Raw genomic sequence first — 15,891 nt, 5'->3', positions numbered from 1 at the left:
ACACACACACACAAATTACATCACATTCCGTGGTTAGTGGATAGGAAATACAAGGCTGTCCTCATGGCTAGGCCATTTCCTTCCTAGCCATAACCCTGTTGTCTCGCTTGTTTCGGCTCTTGTCTTACCTCATCAATGTAAACTGAGCTGGCTGAGGTCTACTCACGAAAGACACCATATGCTGTGTGAGTAAGAAGACATGCAAGCTTTTGTTCGCAAAATATCCTCTCCATAACATCTGCCTGTCCTTGGTTTTCATGTTGCTCTCATTGGTGTTTTGTGTGAATGGGTTAACCAATGTCTTAACTCAACACTAATAATAATAAATAAAATGAAACAATTTTGTGGAAAGCAAAGCTGTTCTGTTGAGTTTCTCTGAGACTAATCTCATAATTGTGTGTGTATGTGTGTGTGTGTGAGTGCGTGTGTGTGTGCGTGCGTGTGTACTCATGCACAAGGTCAAATATACTGAATTATACTGGACTGAGCATGCGTAGAACACCTTTTCAGAAACTGCATAAAACCAGAAACAACACATTTCTGTTTTAGTGTACATCCTTTAAACTTTAATGGTGAAGTGAAACAAATAAAATACTGCAAAATAAATTAGATAAAAAAACTTTGCCACAAGCACATTTTGGATTTGTACAACAAAGCAATGCAACATATTGGTATTTGCATTTCAATATATACAGAATAAAAACTATATGTTTTATTCTAAGTCCAACTTGTTTCAGTGTAAATTCTTTTGTGTTGATAAAAGAAAATGAAAACAAATACAACCACTTTTTTTTCTATTGATGTTGTATGCATTAATGCACACTGTATGGTACATGAATGTGTTTCTTAAATTAGTCTATACTCCAAGACAACACTTTGTGGGGGAATATTTTGGTAACATTTATTTTACAGCCCATTTTAAACTGGTACACTTTACATGGTACTAACTAAGAAACTATGTGGAATGGATACTTTCTTGTACTTCTAAACTATCAACATTGAAAGAGATATCCATAATACTGGTAACTCACTGCTTTAACTAGTACCAAATGTTACATATTGAAGCTTGCGTCAAATGAATCTCAAATAAGATAAAGTATAAATACTATGTAAATAATTAGCTGGTAAAAAAAAAGCAGGCAGTAAAAGAAAGTGTTACCAAAGATTCTAATTGCTTAATTTTGGACCATGTACAATGTTGTACGAAGGCATGCGAAAGAAACCAACTCTCCAAACAAAATCTTTTACTTGGTGTAAGATGGGACCTCCAATATTTGGCGAGATATTTTGAAATATGAAACTATTTTAACTAGAATTTCAGGAAAAATATTTCAGACTTCCAAATTCAATGGAGACATTCATTTTCTGCCAAAACATGACAAATTGGCCTACAGTAAGTGCTTTTACAATAATAATCAAATAATAATACAATAATAACATAATAATATGCTGCTCTCCAACAAGATAGTTTTGTGAAAAGTATAGCTTAGAGTGAAGCATTATGGGAAATGAAGTCATTGTGCAGGAGCAGAAGGAATGTTTGGGCACTGATGCTAGGCTACGCTAATGCTGACATGTGATCTGTAACAGCCTCACAATGACGGTTGGCAATACTTACAAAAACTCTTTGGTGGTCAAAAAATGCTGTAATAATACATCTATGTGTTCTCAAAATTACATCTACTCGTCTTTTTTTCTCGTTATCTCTGTTTTACACTCATGTGCTCTATAGATGTTTTGATTCATAAGTGCATTTTAACCTCTCTTAGAATACCATTGATATTTGTGACTAGGCTGATCAGAATGTTGGTATAGTGCAAACTGAAAACGTTCGTAACGTTTTTCAACAAAATTGTAACAAAAACAACAAACAATAATATTATTATCAATAGCAAATTATAATAATTATACATAGAGAAATGTTTGGTTCCAGCATCTGGTCCAATGTGTTTCTTTCAAGTATCTCTCAACAACACACACTCACACTCACACAAACACGTACACACCATGAACGCATACACGCACGCACACTCAAACAAGTCTTCCTCTTTTTAAGTTTTGAAAAAGTAAACAGTTGAGAAAATGAAACAGGCAAAAAAAAATATGAATTGTAATACTTGACAAGTTGCATAGTTTGGACAGTTGAAGTCAGAATTTTACATACACTTAGGTTGGAGTAATTAAAACTCGTTTTTCAACGACTCCACAAATTTCTTGTTAACAAACTATAGTTTTGGCAAGTCGGCGAGGACATCTACTGTGTGCATGACACAAGTCATTTTTCCAATAATTGTTTACAGACATATTATTTCACTTATAATTCACCGTATCACAATTCCAGTGGGTCAGAAGTTACACTAAGTTGACTGTGCCTTTAAACAGCTTGGAATATTCCTGAAAATGATGTCATGGCTTTAGAAGCTTCTAATAGGCTTTTTGACATAATTTGAGTCAATTGGAGGTATCCCTGTGGATGTATTTCATGGCCTACCTTCAAACACAGTGCCTCTTTGCTTGACATCATGGGACAATCTAAAGAAATCAGCCAAGACCTCAGAAATAATATGGTAGACCTCCACAAGTCTGGTTCATCCTTGGGAGCAATTTCCAAACGTACAAATAATAGTACGCAAGTATAAACACCATGGGACCACGTAGCCATCATACCGCTCAGGAAGGAGACGTGTTCTGTCTCCTAGAGATGAATGTACTTTGGTGCGGTGGACCAAAATTCCCCCAACTTATTGTGGGAAGCTTGTGGAAGGTTGCCCGAAATGTTTGACCCAAGTTCAACAATTTAGGCAATGCAATGCTACCAAATACTAATTGAGTGTATGGAAACTTCTGACCCACTGGGAATGTAATGAAAGAAATAAAAGCTGAAATAAATAACTCTCTCTACTATTATTCTGACATTTCACATTCTTAAAATAAAGTGGTGATCCTAACTGACCTAAGACAGGGAATTTTTACTAGGATTAAATGTCAGGAATTGTGAAAACCTGAGTTTAAATGTATTTGGCTAAGGTGTATGTAAATTTCCAACTTCAACTGTATATTTTTCAGGCACCTCATTCGCATGGTCTCTCATCTTGCAGTACATGAAAGGAGCAACTACACCGCATCTGGGTCACATAAATATCCTCTCACCTCCCTCCCTTTGTTTTGTAACAAAAATATATTAGATATTATTTTTTATTTTTTTTGAAAGTGCCACAGAGATTTCTCTGAGTTATAGATACCCCCTGGACTTGCCAACGATGGAGAACAAGCCAGTCATTGAGTCCAAATAAAAGTCGGTCTTGACAGTGTCTTGCACGCAAGAGAGAGAGAGAGAGATAAAGGGCCTCTTCCGTTTAGTTCTGTCTCTCTGGGCATGAGACCAACTTCCAAGCCCCACCAGCTCCACCAGGCTTTTACGAGCAGCCACACTCCTCTACGACCATGTTCTGAATGTCTTTCTTGACAATCTTTTGCTCCTCATTGTAGTAGAGCATAGACATGGCGCGTAGCCTCGTGGGCACGCAGCACGACTTAATGTTCTGGAAGGGCGCGTAGCCCCGTATGCGGTAGTGATTGATGACGGTGGAGTGGAAGGACAGAGAGGAGCCTGTGATGCTGGCCACGTGGCTGGGGCAGTCGCCCTCGCAGTAGTTGGCGTGGTAGCCCCCCGGTGCTATGATCCAGTCGCTCCAGCCAATGTCCTTGAAATTTACATAGAACTGGCGCTTGCAGCAAGCACGTACCTTGCCGTCGCACTCCAGGCCCCTTTTGGGGCGTCGCCGTGGCTCGCTGCCCTCGCCCTGCTGCACTACCGCCATGAGGAAGGGCCGGTGGGACTGCTCACGCTCCTGGTTGCCGCTGGTCGACACCAGGATGGGTGTGGCGCCAGCATTGGCGCACAGCGGGCAGGAGATCTTCAGACTGAGCATGCTTCCGCCACCCTTCAACAGGGCCTGGACGCTGGCTGACACGGGAAAAGTGTGCCAGCCACTGCGCCGCGTGTCCACTGCCTTCTCGGCCAGTAGCACAGACTCTTCATGGCCGTCTCCGCCATGGCGCTGCTGCAACAGGAGTATAGTGACCTTGGCACGGCTGCGATTGGTCTTGGCCAGCCGGAGGAAGATCCATACATTAGCCTGCTCCACCAGAGACAGCTCACCGCCCTCCTTGGAAATGAGGAAGTTGACCGCACCCTGGGAGTCGCCTAGAGAGGAGGAGAATAGAGAGAGGATCGGAGAATTCGATTAGTAAAGCATTTGTAGCGAAGTCTGAGCTCATTTCAGTGTAAGTAAAGGTTTTGCTGTCTGATTCTTGGACTGCACCAGCCACATCTGAGTCTGGTGGGGTGTGATAGGGCCACATCTATCAGACTGAGTCACTTTAGAGATGGCACATATATCATTAGAATTTCCGTAATTGACATTTATTTTATTTATTTATTTCACCTTTATTTAATTACTTAAAATAGGCCCTTGTTTTTTGCCTCTGTCTCTATATTTAATAACTTATTTAATGACTTCAATGACATGAGTTCACGCAGAGTAAGGCACTAGTCTGTTTCTCTTTTTCCAAATTTGCTTCATTCAGTTCATCATTGATACTTGTGGGCACATCAGTTTGAAAATAATCTGTAATGTCCTTTACTAACATTAAAGTGAAATGTGTTTACAGGAGAGACAGTAGAATGGTACATTTTGCGTACAACATGCAAATATGTTTTGCGACGTGTATACACTCACTCACTCACTGCACACACACACACACACATTCACAAGCACACAGCAAGACACAACACAACAGCACTGTCCATCACATACTGTTCACCTCTTCCTAAAAAAAAAATGTTTTGGGGAGGTTTAAATGCCACAACGTTGCATAATCTCTTTGCTTTGTATCACCTTTACTGGTGACAGCCAGCATACTGTAAAGTACACAATAGTATTACATAGTGATACAGCAAGAGGTTGAAGGATTTCAGTTATTACCCATAATAACTACAGTTTTCACAGGCAGATGTGACTTCACTTGTGATGTGGCGACATGTCTTCTTGTGCCACTGTGGGAGGCGTGGCTGGTGAACCAAATCTACCAGCTCTGGCTCAAATCTAGCTTATGTCCAGGGACCTAAGCACAAGCACGCCTCTGGAAAGCTTCTCCTAACAGATCACTTTGAATGTCCAAGCTAATCTCTTCCAATTACAGAGGAAAATCCTTACAATGTGATGTCTTAACAACGCTTGAAGCTCACTTTCTTGATATTACATTTGGCTCTGGGTTAGTGTTGAATGGCGGGAGCCCGGTTACACTCCCATTTCCCGGGATGAATAACTGCGAGAAACCAGTAAATGATAACAATTTTATATATATGAACGGCATGGCGTGAAATTGAACTGTTCAATTATATGTGATGTCTAAATTTGGCTTCTCTACGGCATGATGAATCTGAATGATGAATCAATGCTCAGGGTGGGGACAGACAGCCCAGCTCAGTATGGAGCGCAGTTCACAATGCATGTAGACTTACAGTATCATCTCATTATCGTAATGTTTTTTCTTGGGACAGGTAGGCCTACATTTGCTGCAGAATAGCCTATGCTACAGTAATATAAAGACATAATTCACGTCTAATTTACCCATCTCCGTCTGGAATTCGGGTTCACCTTGTTTTTTAATTGCACCTGCAGAGTTTTCAAACAGCTGACCACTCAAAGAATATTGTTGCTTTCAATCAGTGCATACGTGAACACGTGAATGCAGTTTTTCTCTCTTTCCATCAACTCCATTCAAATTGCATCCAAAATAGATAATCCTGTTGTAGATTGAAATACTGTATAGCCTGATATATAGATGTCCTAGCCTACCTATTCCAGGTAATACATTTAATGCAGTATTACCCTTATTTTTAGCTAATTGGTTATGCATAATAAGCTTTTAACTTTTAGCCTTTGTCTCTTGCTCAGTACACAAGCACCTGTGCTCTGCTGGCCTCTCCTTAAAAAATGCTCCTTAGGTCTTGGAGTCCCATGCAAGAAAAGCTAGACAAGAATGAGCTGAATGTTCTCAGAGTGGCTGTGATGTCATTATCAAAGGAATCGACACAGCAAATTGGCCAGTTAACCTAGTGTTGATTTGTCAGTGTAACGTTTCTAGTGTTGATTCAGGTGTTGGTGTAAAATAACCCAAGTGTTGGTAATAATAACCAGTGCTAAGTTAAAACCACTCCCATCATTATCACATTTCCCAGCATGCTCTATTACAGACTGATTTTTACAAGTGTTTGTAAGTGTCTGCATCACAAACACAGGCAAAAAAATAATTGGCTTTGCCAGTGGTGGCTCCGTCATTGTTCTTCTGTAATCCTGCACTGGGGCTAAAGAATGGGACTGTACAAACCCAAGGGGGCCCTAACCCAAAGAAAACCTGCCCTGAGAAGAGGGTTTGAGTGCATCGCTGCCCATCATGGTTCCTGAAATAAGTTGTGAGAAAATAATTGGAATCAACTAAAGAGCGGTACAATAACCCCTGAACAGTAAACAAGAATTTAGCCAATGAGAAAGACAATTTGCACAGCTGTCCTGCACACAAAAATTGAAAATGACATGTTCACATTTTTACCTCCCCCATTGCGTGCCTTCAAAAGAAGAATGGGGAGTGGGGGGGTGAGCCCGAATTACCTGACAGCTTAGGAGCATTAGTGGTGGGTTCCTGTTCTATCCAAATACTGTCCTAATTAATGTAGTCAATATGCTCACTCTTAATCCAGTTTAGCTTTGGAGGGCTAATGGTCTTTGATCTCTCCCTAGAGGTTCCAGTCATATTGTATGGAGCCCTAACACTCTACCACTGAGGCAACACTTCAATAACAAGAAGGATAACACTATAACACACTCTTTAGGTGTTTATTGTTTACCAATTTAAGGGACATTGCAGTTCATTTATACAGTTTGATTGCCTAATTTGATAGGAGTTAAACAAAATTGCCTATTGATTCACATGAACTCAATCCGATCCAACATGTATCCGATGTTTCTGCAACCCGTGACCTGCCAGTTGTATTGGAGGTAGTTGTAACAGCTTTAATACCTGCCAACTCTCCGTCCACTAGTTAGTAGACCTACTTTCAGAGCAGACTAAACAGAGTACTCTTTGAAAAATTTGTCTTTTTCACATTTGCCTCTTTGCCTACTGCAACTTTGAAAGAGTTCTGGTTTGATAAATCAAGCACAAAACTATTATGGCTTACTGTATCCTGGACAGCATCATATATAACCACTTTTTTGTTGTTGTTGACTTATCTCGATAAGTAATAGTTTTAATGCATTTCTTGAAAAATATCATCATAATGATAACAGAATTGTAGCATCATTTTTCTCTGAAAGTGCCAATCACCTTATTCTTCCCAAATTGATTTCTCTTGAATGGTTGCATTTGCCCCGTTTTAACACAACCATATGTGGGTCTCAAGACATTCCAGGAATGTTCCCTGACAATGACAGCAATGTTGGAGAGCCATTGTGCAAAGAACCCAGTGTTCTATGAATGTCATTAGGATGTATGTTAGATGCTATCACCACCAAATTGAAGCAGTTACATTTTAAGAATGCTTGTAAAACATCGTAGGGCTCATGGCAATTGTCTTTTAATAGACTGATAAAAAAAAAATTTACAGGCTATCTCATGTGTACCTGAAATCATTCCAATAGCATTCCCAGAAGCACTATTTGCAAGGTTAACAGAGTGCATCTGCATACAAATTGAACCCTTTGGAAAAAGTCCAACTACCATTTACGATACGTTCCATCTCAGCCGAGTTGATAAACTGACCACCGACTGACCACAGGAATTGCAAAGGTCAGTGGTGCCATCAGTCTTGTAACCTCTTTGACTTGCTTCCTTGGACTCTCAGCCTCTCCGTCTCACACTCCACTATCTCACTTGCAAAAACCCTCTGTGCTGGCCTCTTTGGAAGGAGATGAACCAGCGGTGGGCTTGATTTATGACCCTGTACACACAATTAGACACCCAAGCCCAGGAAGATGTGCAGCAGTCGCTCTGAGTCACCGCAGTCCAGGCATCACAGGCCAAGGCACTCCGAAGAACAATGAGCAAAGTCGGGAGAAATACAGCCTCCTCAGACTCCTAACCTTTGGAGACTGGGAGAGTGAGAGACTTTATGTCTATCTAGCTGCTCTTTAATGCCAGGTTGTAATTATTTAAATGAGGGTTGTAATCCCCCCAAATATATATTATTTGGTCTATGCCAAGAATACTCCATTCAAATCCTCTATTCAAATTTCCAATGACAACAGTAATTAGTGAAGGAGATGAAGAAGCACCCAATGATTTGCAATCATGCCACACATTTGACCAGAAGACTGTTCAGTCACAACAAATGACTTCATGTGAAGATACAATAGATCTGACTAAGCTCTGACTAACCTGTAAACCTGATCCTATCCCTCTCTCCTGCTTACTCTGTCGCTGGTTAATATCTGTTCACAGATGTTAGTGGCTGAATCAAGCCAATAAATACTGTGGTGTAGGTAGTGTGCAAGAACAAACCTTGCCATAGTGGAGATGTGAGGTGAAGAGTGATTGGGCCCATATGAATTGGAAGTCAATGAGACCTGTCCAAGGCTTCTAGTTGTCTCCCTCTCAGTGAGGCACCATGGCCTTCATGGGAACGTGGTTGCCCTCCTATCCTGCTTGAAAAGCTACACAACTCGACAGAACACCGGGCTCCCAGCCGGATCCTAAAGGCATCATCCACCAGTCGGTTTATTTTTATTTGACCAGCCCAGAGATATGTGAAAGTATTTACAAAGTTGCCACATTTATCACATTCTTTCCCCTTGCTTTTTACTGTTGCCTGAAGATACTGGCTGCTGTTTCTTTTCTGTTTGTCTGGGCTTTGTTAAGGAGCTAGAACAGTCTCTATGAACAATAAAGGTTTCGTCTGACTCGATGTCGAGACACTTTCTTGACACCCTTTTGGAGTAGGCCTCGGCAGCATGATATTCATTTGGAGAGATCAGAAAAGAGACTCCGTTGGTGATGTCAAGAGCTTTGGCGTCACATTCCAAAACGTATTTAATTGCTCTGGCCACGGCACAAGAATGAATGGTGGTGGCAGCATTGAGGGGAAAAAACAGCAAATGTCTTTTTTGTCTTTTGCTTTAAGCAGCACTGATGGTTCATTGCATTATATACCAAATGGAGAGATGAGACAAAATCAAACAGTAGTTAAACCTGTCAACCATGCAGGTTAACAAGCCAAAAAAAGAGACTTGCCAATTTAGGCTACAGTACAATAACTTTCCATTGACTGCTATTTTGTACTACAATCTAAAAGTAATTAACTATTATTGGAGCAACATGGTTAGGAGGTGAGACTCTTTTGTAACTGATGTGGAATGTGACCTCTCAGCCTCAAAGTCCTTGTGAGAGGAGTGCTTGAGCTTGATAACTGATAGCAGTGCTGGATACGTAAAATACATGACTGATGAGGGCATTTTAATGGAACTATTAGTTAACTTACACCAAATAGGCAGAAAATAACTGTTTCACATACAAATGTACATGTTGATGATATTCAGTCTCATGAGAAAGTGTGCTTCTTTTCTTAAATCACAAACAAATCTTAGCAGTCACTATAGTTAATCTATGTAGCCCAGTTAAGGTGTCCAGAGACAGCTGTGCGATTAAAGAGACACAGCTACCAGAAGATAAATGTGGATATAAATGTGGACATCGGAATTTCACTGATGATATGGTTAATTAATTGCTATACTCCATGGGTAGGGGGGTTGATGGGGATAGTGGGCACAGACTGCAGCGGAAATTGGCACTACCAGCACTCAGCACTTTCCACACAGTGAGCTAGGCTCTTTCATGAGATACTGTCCCAACAGCCCAAAATAATTATTGGGCCCCATATTCCGTTGATTGAAGCAATTATATGCAGCAGAATGCCCCTGCTGCGTGGTTAATTTAACCCTAGTTATTTACAGTTTTTTGTATTTATTATTAAAGACCCCCAAGCAGAAGTGCCACTCTTCCCTTTTAATCTAAAGTACATTCAAATGCCTATTTAGAGTAAAAGGGACTATTGTGTTTTTTTATATATATATAAGCCAACAAGTACAGCGAATGTGAATGTGGAACTCAATAGTGATCCACACAGGAGTCCCACACAGGAGATTTCTTTAGTAGCCCTCTGATGTCGAAGCAACTCTGAATAATGATAATGTGACAAAATATCAGGCCAAATCAAATTCTCATCACAAATTTAATTCAGAGAATAATTTATTATGCACTAAAAACAAATGGTTCTATATAGTGCCAAATAAGAGTTATTTGGCTTGTAACCCCTTTTGCTGCTATAAATAGCCTTTTAAAGGTTCTATAAAGAACCATGCTCGTAAGGTTCTAAATGGAACCTTCATGGTGCTATAAAGATCCCTTTCCTAAAGTTATCGAAATGACCTTTTGAAGAAACATATAGTGTTCTTTTCTTTTTGGTTAGCCATATTATATTGTTCAAATTCCATAGGTTTTATTATTCTGTTAATTGACAAGTTCAAATCAGTTGTGCTAGCTTTGGAATGGCTGGGGTTCCCCGAGGAGAAGTTTGAGAACCATTAAACTAGACATCAGTTCTCAATTGACGCAAAGCCATACGTGAGTCTTTCAACAAATAGAGCTGTGAGAAAACCATGCCACAAAATATTAAAATGAGCCACCGCCCCTACATTTTATTATAATTACAAAAAGAGGAAAGAACCCTTTTCTGAACTGCAAAGAACTATTGAAGGGCTCAAAGGGTTCTTTGAGGTGTTATGGTTAAACATAGAACCCTCACTCTTCCCAAAGAACCCTTGAGGAACACTCTTTTCTTAAGGTGACTTGATGATCATTATGACCGTATTCATGTTCATTAAAATGATTGACTCTACTATGTCAATATGCCTTTGTTGTAAATCTTTTGGTGCCAAAGCGGTGGCAGTACTGAAAACAGCAGTTGGAAGAGTTGGAAGACTTGCAAAGTTATTTGAAAATAATACTACTGTTGATAAGATGCTTTTATTTTTTAATTGGGATATTTTCTATTGAACCATGTGGTCTATGCACTAGAAACTCATGAACACTATGGACACATATAAAAAAAATAAAGTTATACTATAAATGAATACATTTTGTAAAAGTTATTCAATTATAAATGACCAAAGTGACCATAGATTCTGGTAACTTTGGTAAGTTAACGGTAGCTTTGCAAACCTAGGGAAAGCATAGCCAAGAGATGTATCAATGACAAATGTAGGCATAAATGTAGGCAAAAAGATATGTTTTCAATTACAAATGTCACATACACTACCGGTCAAAAGTTTTAGAAGATCTACTCATTCAAGGGTTTTTCTTTATTGTCAATAGTGAAGACATCAAAACTATAAAATAGTACATATGGAATCAAGTAGTAACCAAAAAGTGATAAACAAATCAAAATCTAATTTATATTTGAGATTCTTCAAATAGCCACCCTTTGCCTTGACGAAAGCTTTGCACACCCTTGGCATTCTCTCAACCAGCTTCATGAGGTAATTACCTGGAATGCATTTTAATTAACAGGTGTGACTTGTTAAAAGTTCATTTGTGGAATTTCTTTCCTTCTTAATGCGTTTGAGCCAATCAGTTGTGTTGCGACAAGGTAGGGGGGTATACAGAAGATAGCCCTATTTGGTAAAAGACCAAGTCCAAATTATGGCAGTAACAGCTCAAAAAAGCAAAGCGAATGACAGTCCATCATTACTTTAAGACATGAAGGTCAGTCAATACGGAACATTTCAAGAACTTTGAAAGTTTCTTCAAGTGCAGTTGCAAAAACCATCAAGCGCTATGATGAAACTGGCTCTCATGAGGACTGCCACTGGAATGGAAGACCCAGAGTTACCTCTACTGCTGAAGATACGTTCACAGAGTTCAAGTAACAGACACATCTGAACATCAACTGTTCAGATGAGACTGTGTGAATCAGGCCTTCATGGCCAAATTGCTGCAAAGAAACCATTACCAAAGGATTACCAAAGGATTTTTGGTTCCAACCGCAGGGTCTTTGTGAGATGCGGTGTGTGTGAATGGATGTGTATGGATGTGCATGTGTATTTCCCACTGTAATGAGGTGTTATGGTGTGGGGGTGCTTTGCTGGTGACACAGTCAGTGATTTATTTAGAATTCAAGGAACACTTAACTAGCATGGCTACCACAGCATTCTGCAGCGATACGCCATCCCATCTGGTTTGGGCTTAGTGGGACAATCATTTGGTTTTCAACAGGACAATGACACAACACACCTCCAGGCTGTGCAAGGGCTATTTTACCAAGAAGGAGAGTGATGGAGTGCTGCATCAGATGACCTGGCCTCCAAATTTAGATGGTTTGGGATGAGTCAAACCTCAAAGAGTGAAGGAAAAGCAGCCAACAAGTGCTCAGCATATGTGGGAACTCCTTCAAGACTGTTGAAAAAGCATTCCAGGTGAAGCTGGTTGAGAGAATGCCAAGAGTGTACAAAGCTGTAGTCAAGGCAAAGGGTGGCTATTTGAAGAATCTCAAATATAACATGTTTTTATTTTATTTTAATTACACTTTTTTTTGGTTACTACATGATTCCAAATGTGTTATTTCATAGATCTGATGTCTTCACTATTATTCTACAATGTAGAAAAATAGTACAAATAAAGAAATATCCTTGAGTGAGTAGGTGTTCTAAAACTTTTGACAGGTAGTGTATATTTCTGTCGGCTTCGTGATCTTTAGGCTTTGGTATAATAATATTAGGTCTGTCTTTGTCATATTGATGTAAGTTTGAGGCGTGGTATTTATGGTGACACACTGTTCGAAAAATATGTTGATGCTCACAACAGAAAGTTTGTGTGTTGACATTTTAGTTGAGCAAACTCATAATCCTATTGCAGATGCCTTACAATTGCATGTTTAATTCATCAACATTTGTTTAATCATAGTGCATACTCTCACTTAGATTTTCCTTAATGGTTCAACTGTTCATTTATTTCAAGTGTATGCTGTTGAGAACATCAGGGAGGGAACCTGGCTCCAGTAATCAGCATGCTAGCATTTTCTAATGAAGTGAGGTAAACTGTTTTGTTTTTTAACTTGACTCTGTTTTCTCAACCTCAATACATGCATTAAATCAATAAATAAATAAATAATGGTTATTTCCCCCAATTTTGACATAAAAAATGTTGTTTTCAATGCCATGTTATAGCTACTTGAGAACTCTTTCAAATTGTACTGTAAAATGCATATTCTAAAATGAATATTTAGAGAATTCCTAATGGACAGGTTGGAAAGTTGGGTCTAACTACCCATACATTGAAAATATACATCGTTTTTCTCGAATTCTTTGCTTTTACCTCCTTGTTTGTTTGTTTTTATCACATAACAGGAACAGCAACTTGACATCACACAATGAAGGACATTCTCATTTTCTTCATTGTGTGTCTGACCATTGGTTTTAAACATAAGTTGTGTGAGTGTGAGTAGGCCTACTGCAGTAGTTCGCTAAATGTAATCTGTCAAGTCCTTGTGAACTCACTGCAAATGCCAGTCATGACTTGGAGTACACATCCTTTACACTCTCATTGAAGCACTCCCCCCCCTGCTCCAACAGAGATTCATGAGCACTCAAGATCACCTCACCAATTGCACAGTACTGTATTTACGAACCGAATAGCCCTTTCCAAAATACTGTACTGTAAAATGTTCTACACCTCCAATGGCAGTCATAATTTGCTATGGGAGGAAAAGGAACATCGTTCTTGTGCCCGACACAGTTCAGCTTTTTCTATACTCCATGTTCCCCTCCTGGGCTATCTAAGTCAGAGCAGAGGGCTATCTAAGTCAGAGCAGACTCCCTACACATCATAGGTTTGACAGCACCTTTGAACACACCACTCTACACCCGACAGCAGGCTTTAAACCCGCCTGTGGAAGAAGAAAACCGAGTAGAGTCAGTACCTGGATAAGAGTTTCTTTTTCTTTAACCTGAGGAGCATTTTTTACATTTATTTTGAATCTCTCTCTCTCTCTCTCTCTCTCTCTCTCTCTCTCTCTCTCTATTCGCTGTCGCTGCCATTTCTAAGAAAAACACTCATTCGGTCTCCCGGCGACTGCTACTGCACTACTCTGAATAACTTCACACGGGAGCTAAGGAACACAAGCCTGGGAGCTTTCTAAGCAGATAATTGTGTATTCTTAAAAGCAGCAGGGGGTCATTATGGACCTTAAGGGAGGGGTGGCAGGGGAAGGTGTGGGGGTGGGAGCAGCTCTCTGGGTAGAGTCAACAGGTTAAACTGTTCTTTCACACAGGTGGAATTAAGCAGGTCGAGAGCCTGTCGTTTCAAAGAATTAGGTCTGCAAACCTGCCGAACTGGGTTACAGTCCTATAGCCTTTGTAGCGTTTAGCAAGGCTGCTTTTCTGTTTTTGCCTCCTTAGACAAGGACCTTCCTTGTTGCTCTGTCTATCGCTCTCTCTCCTTTTCTCTTTTCACACATGTTCATGCTCGATCACCCCCCCCCCCCCCCCCCCACACACACACACACACACACCTGTGTCACTCACCGGCCTCTGCGAAGGTAAGGATCTCAGTCGTCTCGACCATGTCGGCGGCATCTGGGCGCCCGTGGCCCCCATCCTCGATCTGGACGCTGCCGTCCTCGGCCACTCTTCCCACGTGCAGCTTGCGGATGGCATTGAGCAGAGCAGCGCGGGGCACCGGGTGCGTGACATTGGGCCGCACCTGTAGGTGCAGCATGTTGAGGATGTGCCTCTTCACTGCCTCCACCACCTCGGGTTTGCTGCCATCCTCCTCCTCGTTGAGCCGCGCCAGGGCGCAGGAAGGGCAGTCGGTAACCTCCGGCACCAGCTGGGACTGGGTCTGTGGTGGCGTCTGGCCACCACCCGTCGCCACGGACAAAGAGCCGGCCCCGCCACAGCTATGGGCAAAGAGTAGCAACATCCCACTCAGCAGGGGCAAAGGAGACATCCTGGACTAGACAGGTCAGCTGCCGGGACAACGTAGAGAGCAGCGCAGCGAGCACCAACTAGTAGGCGAAAGGATGAGAGTGGGGGGAAAATATCAGTCCTTCTGCCAAAAGAGATTTTAAAAACTCCTCCAGACAAGGTAAGCTCTGGAAAAATAAATTTAGTCAGCAGTGCTGTAAGACTTGGAATAAAAGTTTAAAAAGTGACACCTAAAAGTGAGAACGAAAAAGAATAATCCTTGTGTTTAAAAAGGAGAGATGGCTGAAGAAGGAGAGGTGTGGACCGAAGATGGTCTTGCCAGTGCTGGAGTGGAGATAATGTCTGATCCTTGGGAGGTTTTGTGTGGGAAGGTCAGTCGTCCTCAGAAGGTTACCCCAGGGAAGAGTAGGTCTCTGTAGAAGTCTGTGAGTGCTCACTGTGCACAAGTTGAATGGTTTTGTGAGAGTGGGCAGGGCTCTCTTTGCTGTCTCTCTCTCTCTTTCTCTCTCTCCTTCTGTACCTCTCCCTGTGTCTTACCGTAATTATACCTCCCTCCTCCCTCCTGATCCCACCCTTTACTAACTCACTACTTCTGACTCATGTGTTTCGCTAACTTTGCCTTTATTTATTTATTTGGGGTTGTGCTGTGTGCCTCACAGTGGAAGGCTTGCAAACCTTTTCTATCACATTTGATGAACTACTTTTGAACATGTGTTTTATCCTTGGTTGCTCATTCCCCTCTCACTTCTGTTAAATTCAACCACATGGTTGTTGAATAATTTGTATTATAGAATTGTAGACATTGGTTTGTAGTGATGTACAATAAGAAGTTCTGATATGGCTTGCTTGT

General features: G+C 40.8%; 1 protein-coding gene across 1 annotated transcript; it reads right to left on the bottom strand.

The window, feature by feature from the left end:
* Positions 1-869: 869 nt before the first annotated feature.
* LOC109909315 (inhibin beta A chain-like) lies at positions 870-15,540 on the bottom strand. Its single transcript, XM_020508390.2, has 2 exons — positions 14,640-15,540; positions 870-4,207 (listed from the first exon to the last, which is right to left on the bottom strand). The coding sequence occupies exons 1-2, from the start codon at positions 15,061-15,063 to the stop codon at positions 3,417-3,419; spliced, it is 1,215 nt and encodes a 404-aa protein (XP_020363979.2). The 5' UTR covers positions 15,064-15,540; the 3' UTR covers positions 870-3,416.
* Positions 15,541-15,891: the final 351 nt, after the last annotated feature.

This window comes from Oncorhynchus kisutch, linkage group LG18 (assembly GCF_002021735.2).
Source record: "Oncorhynchus kisutch isolate 150728-3 linkage group LG18, Okis_V2, whole genome shotgun sequence".
In the NCBI taxonomy this organism is placed as follows: Eukaryota; Metazoa; Chordata; class Actinopteri; order Salmoniformes; family Salmonidae; genus Oncorhynchus; species Oncorhynchus kisutch.
This window is presented reverse-complemented; position numbering and strand designations above follow the sequence as displayed.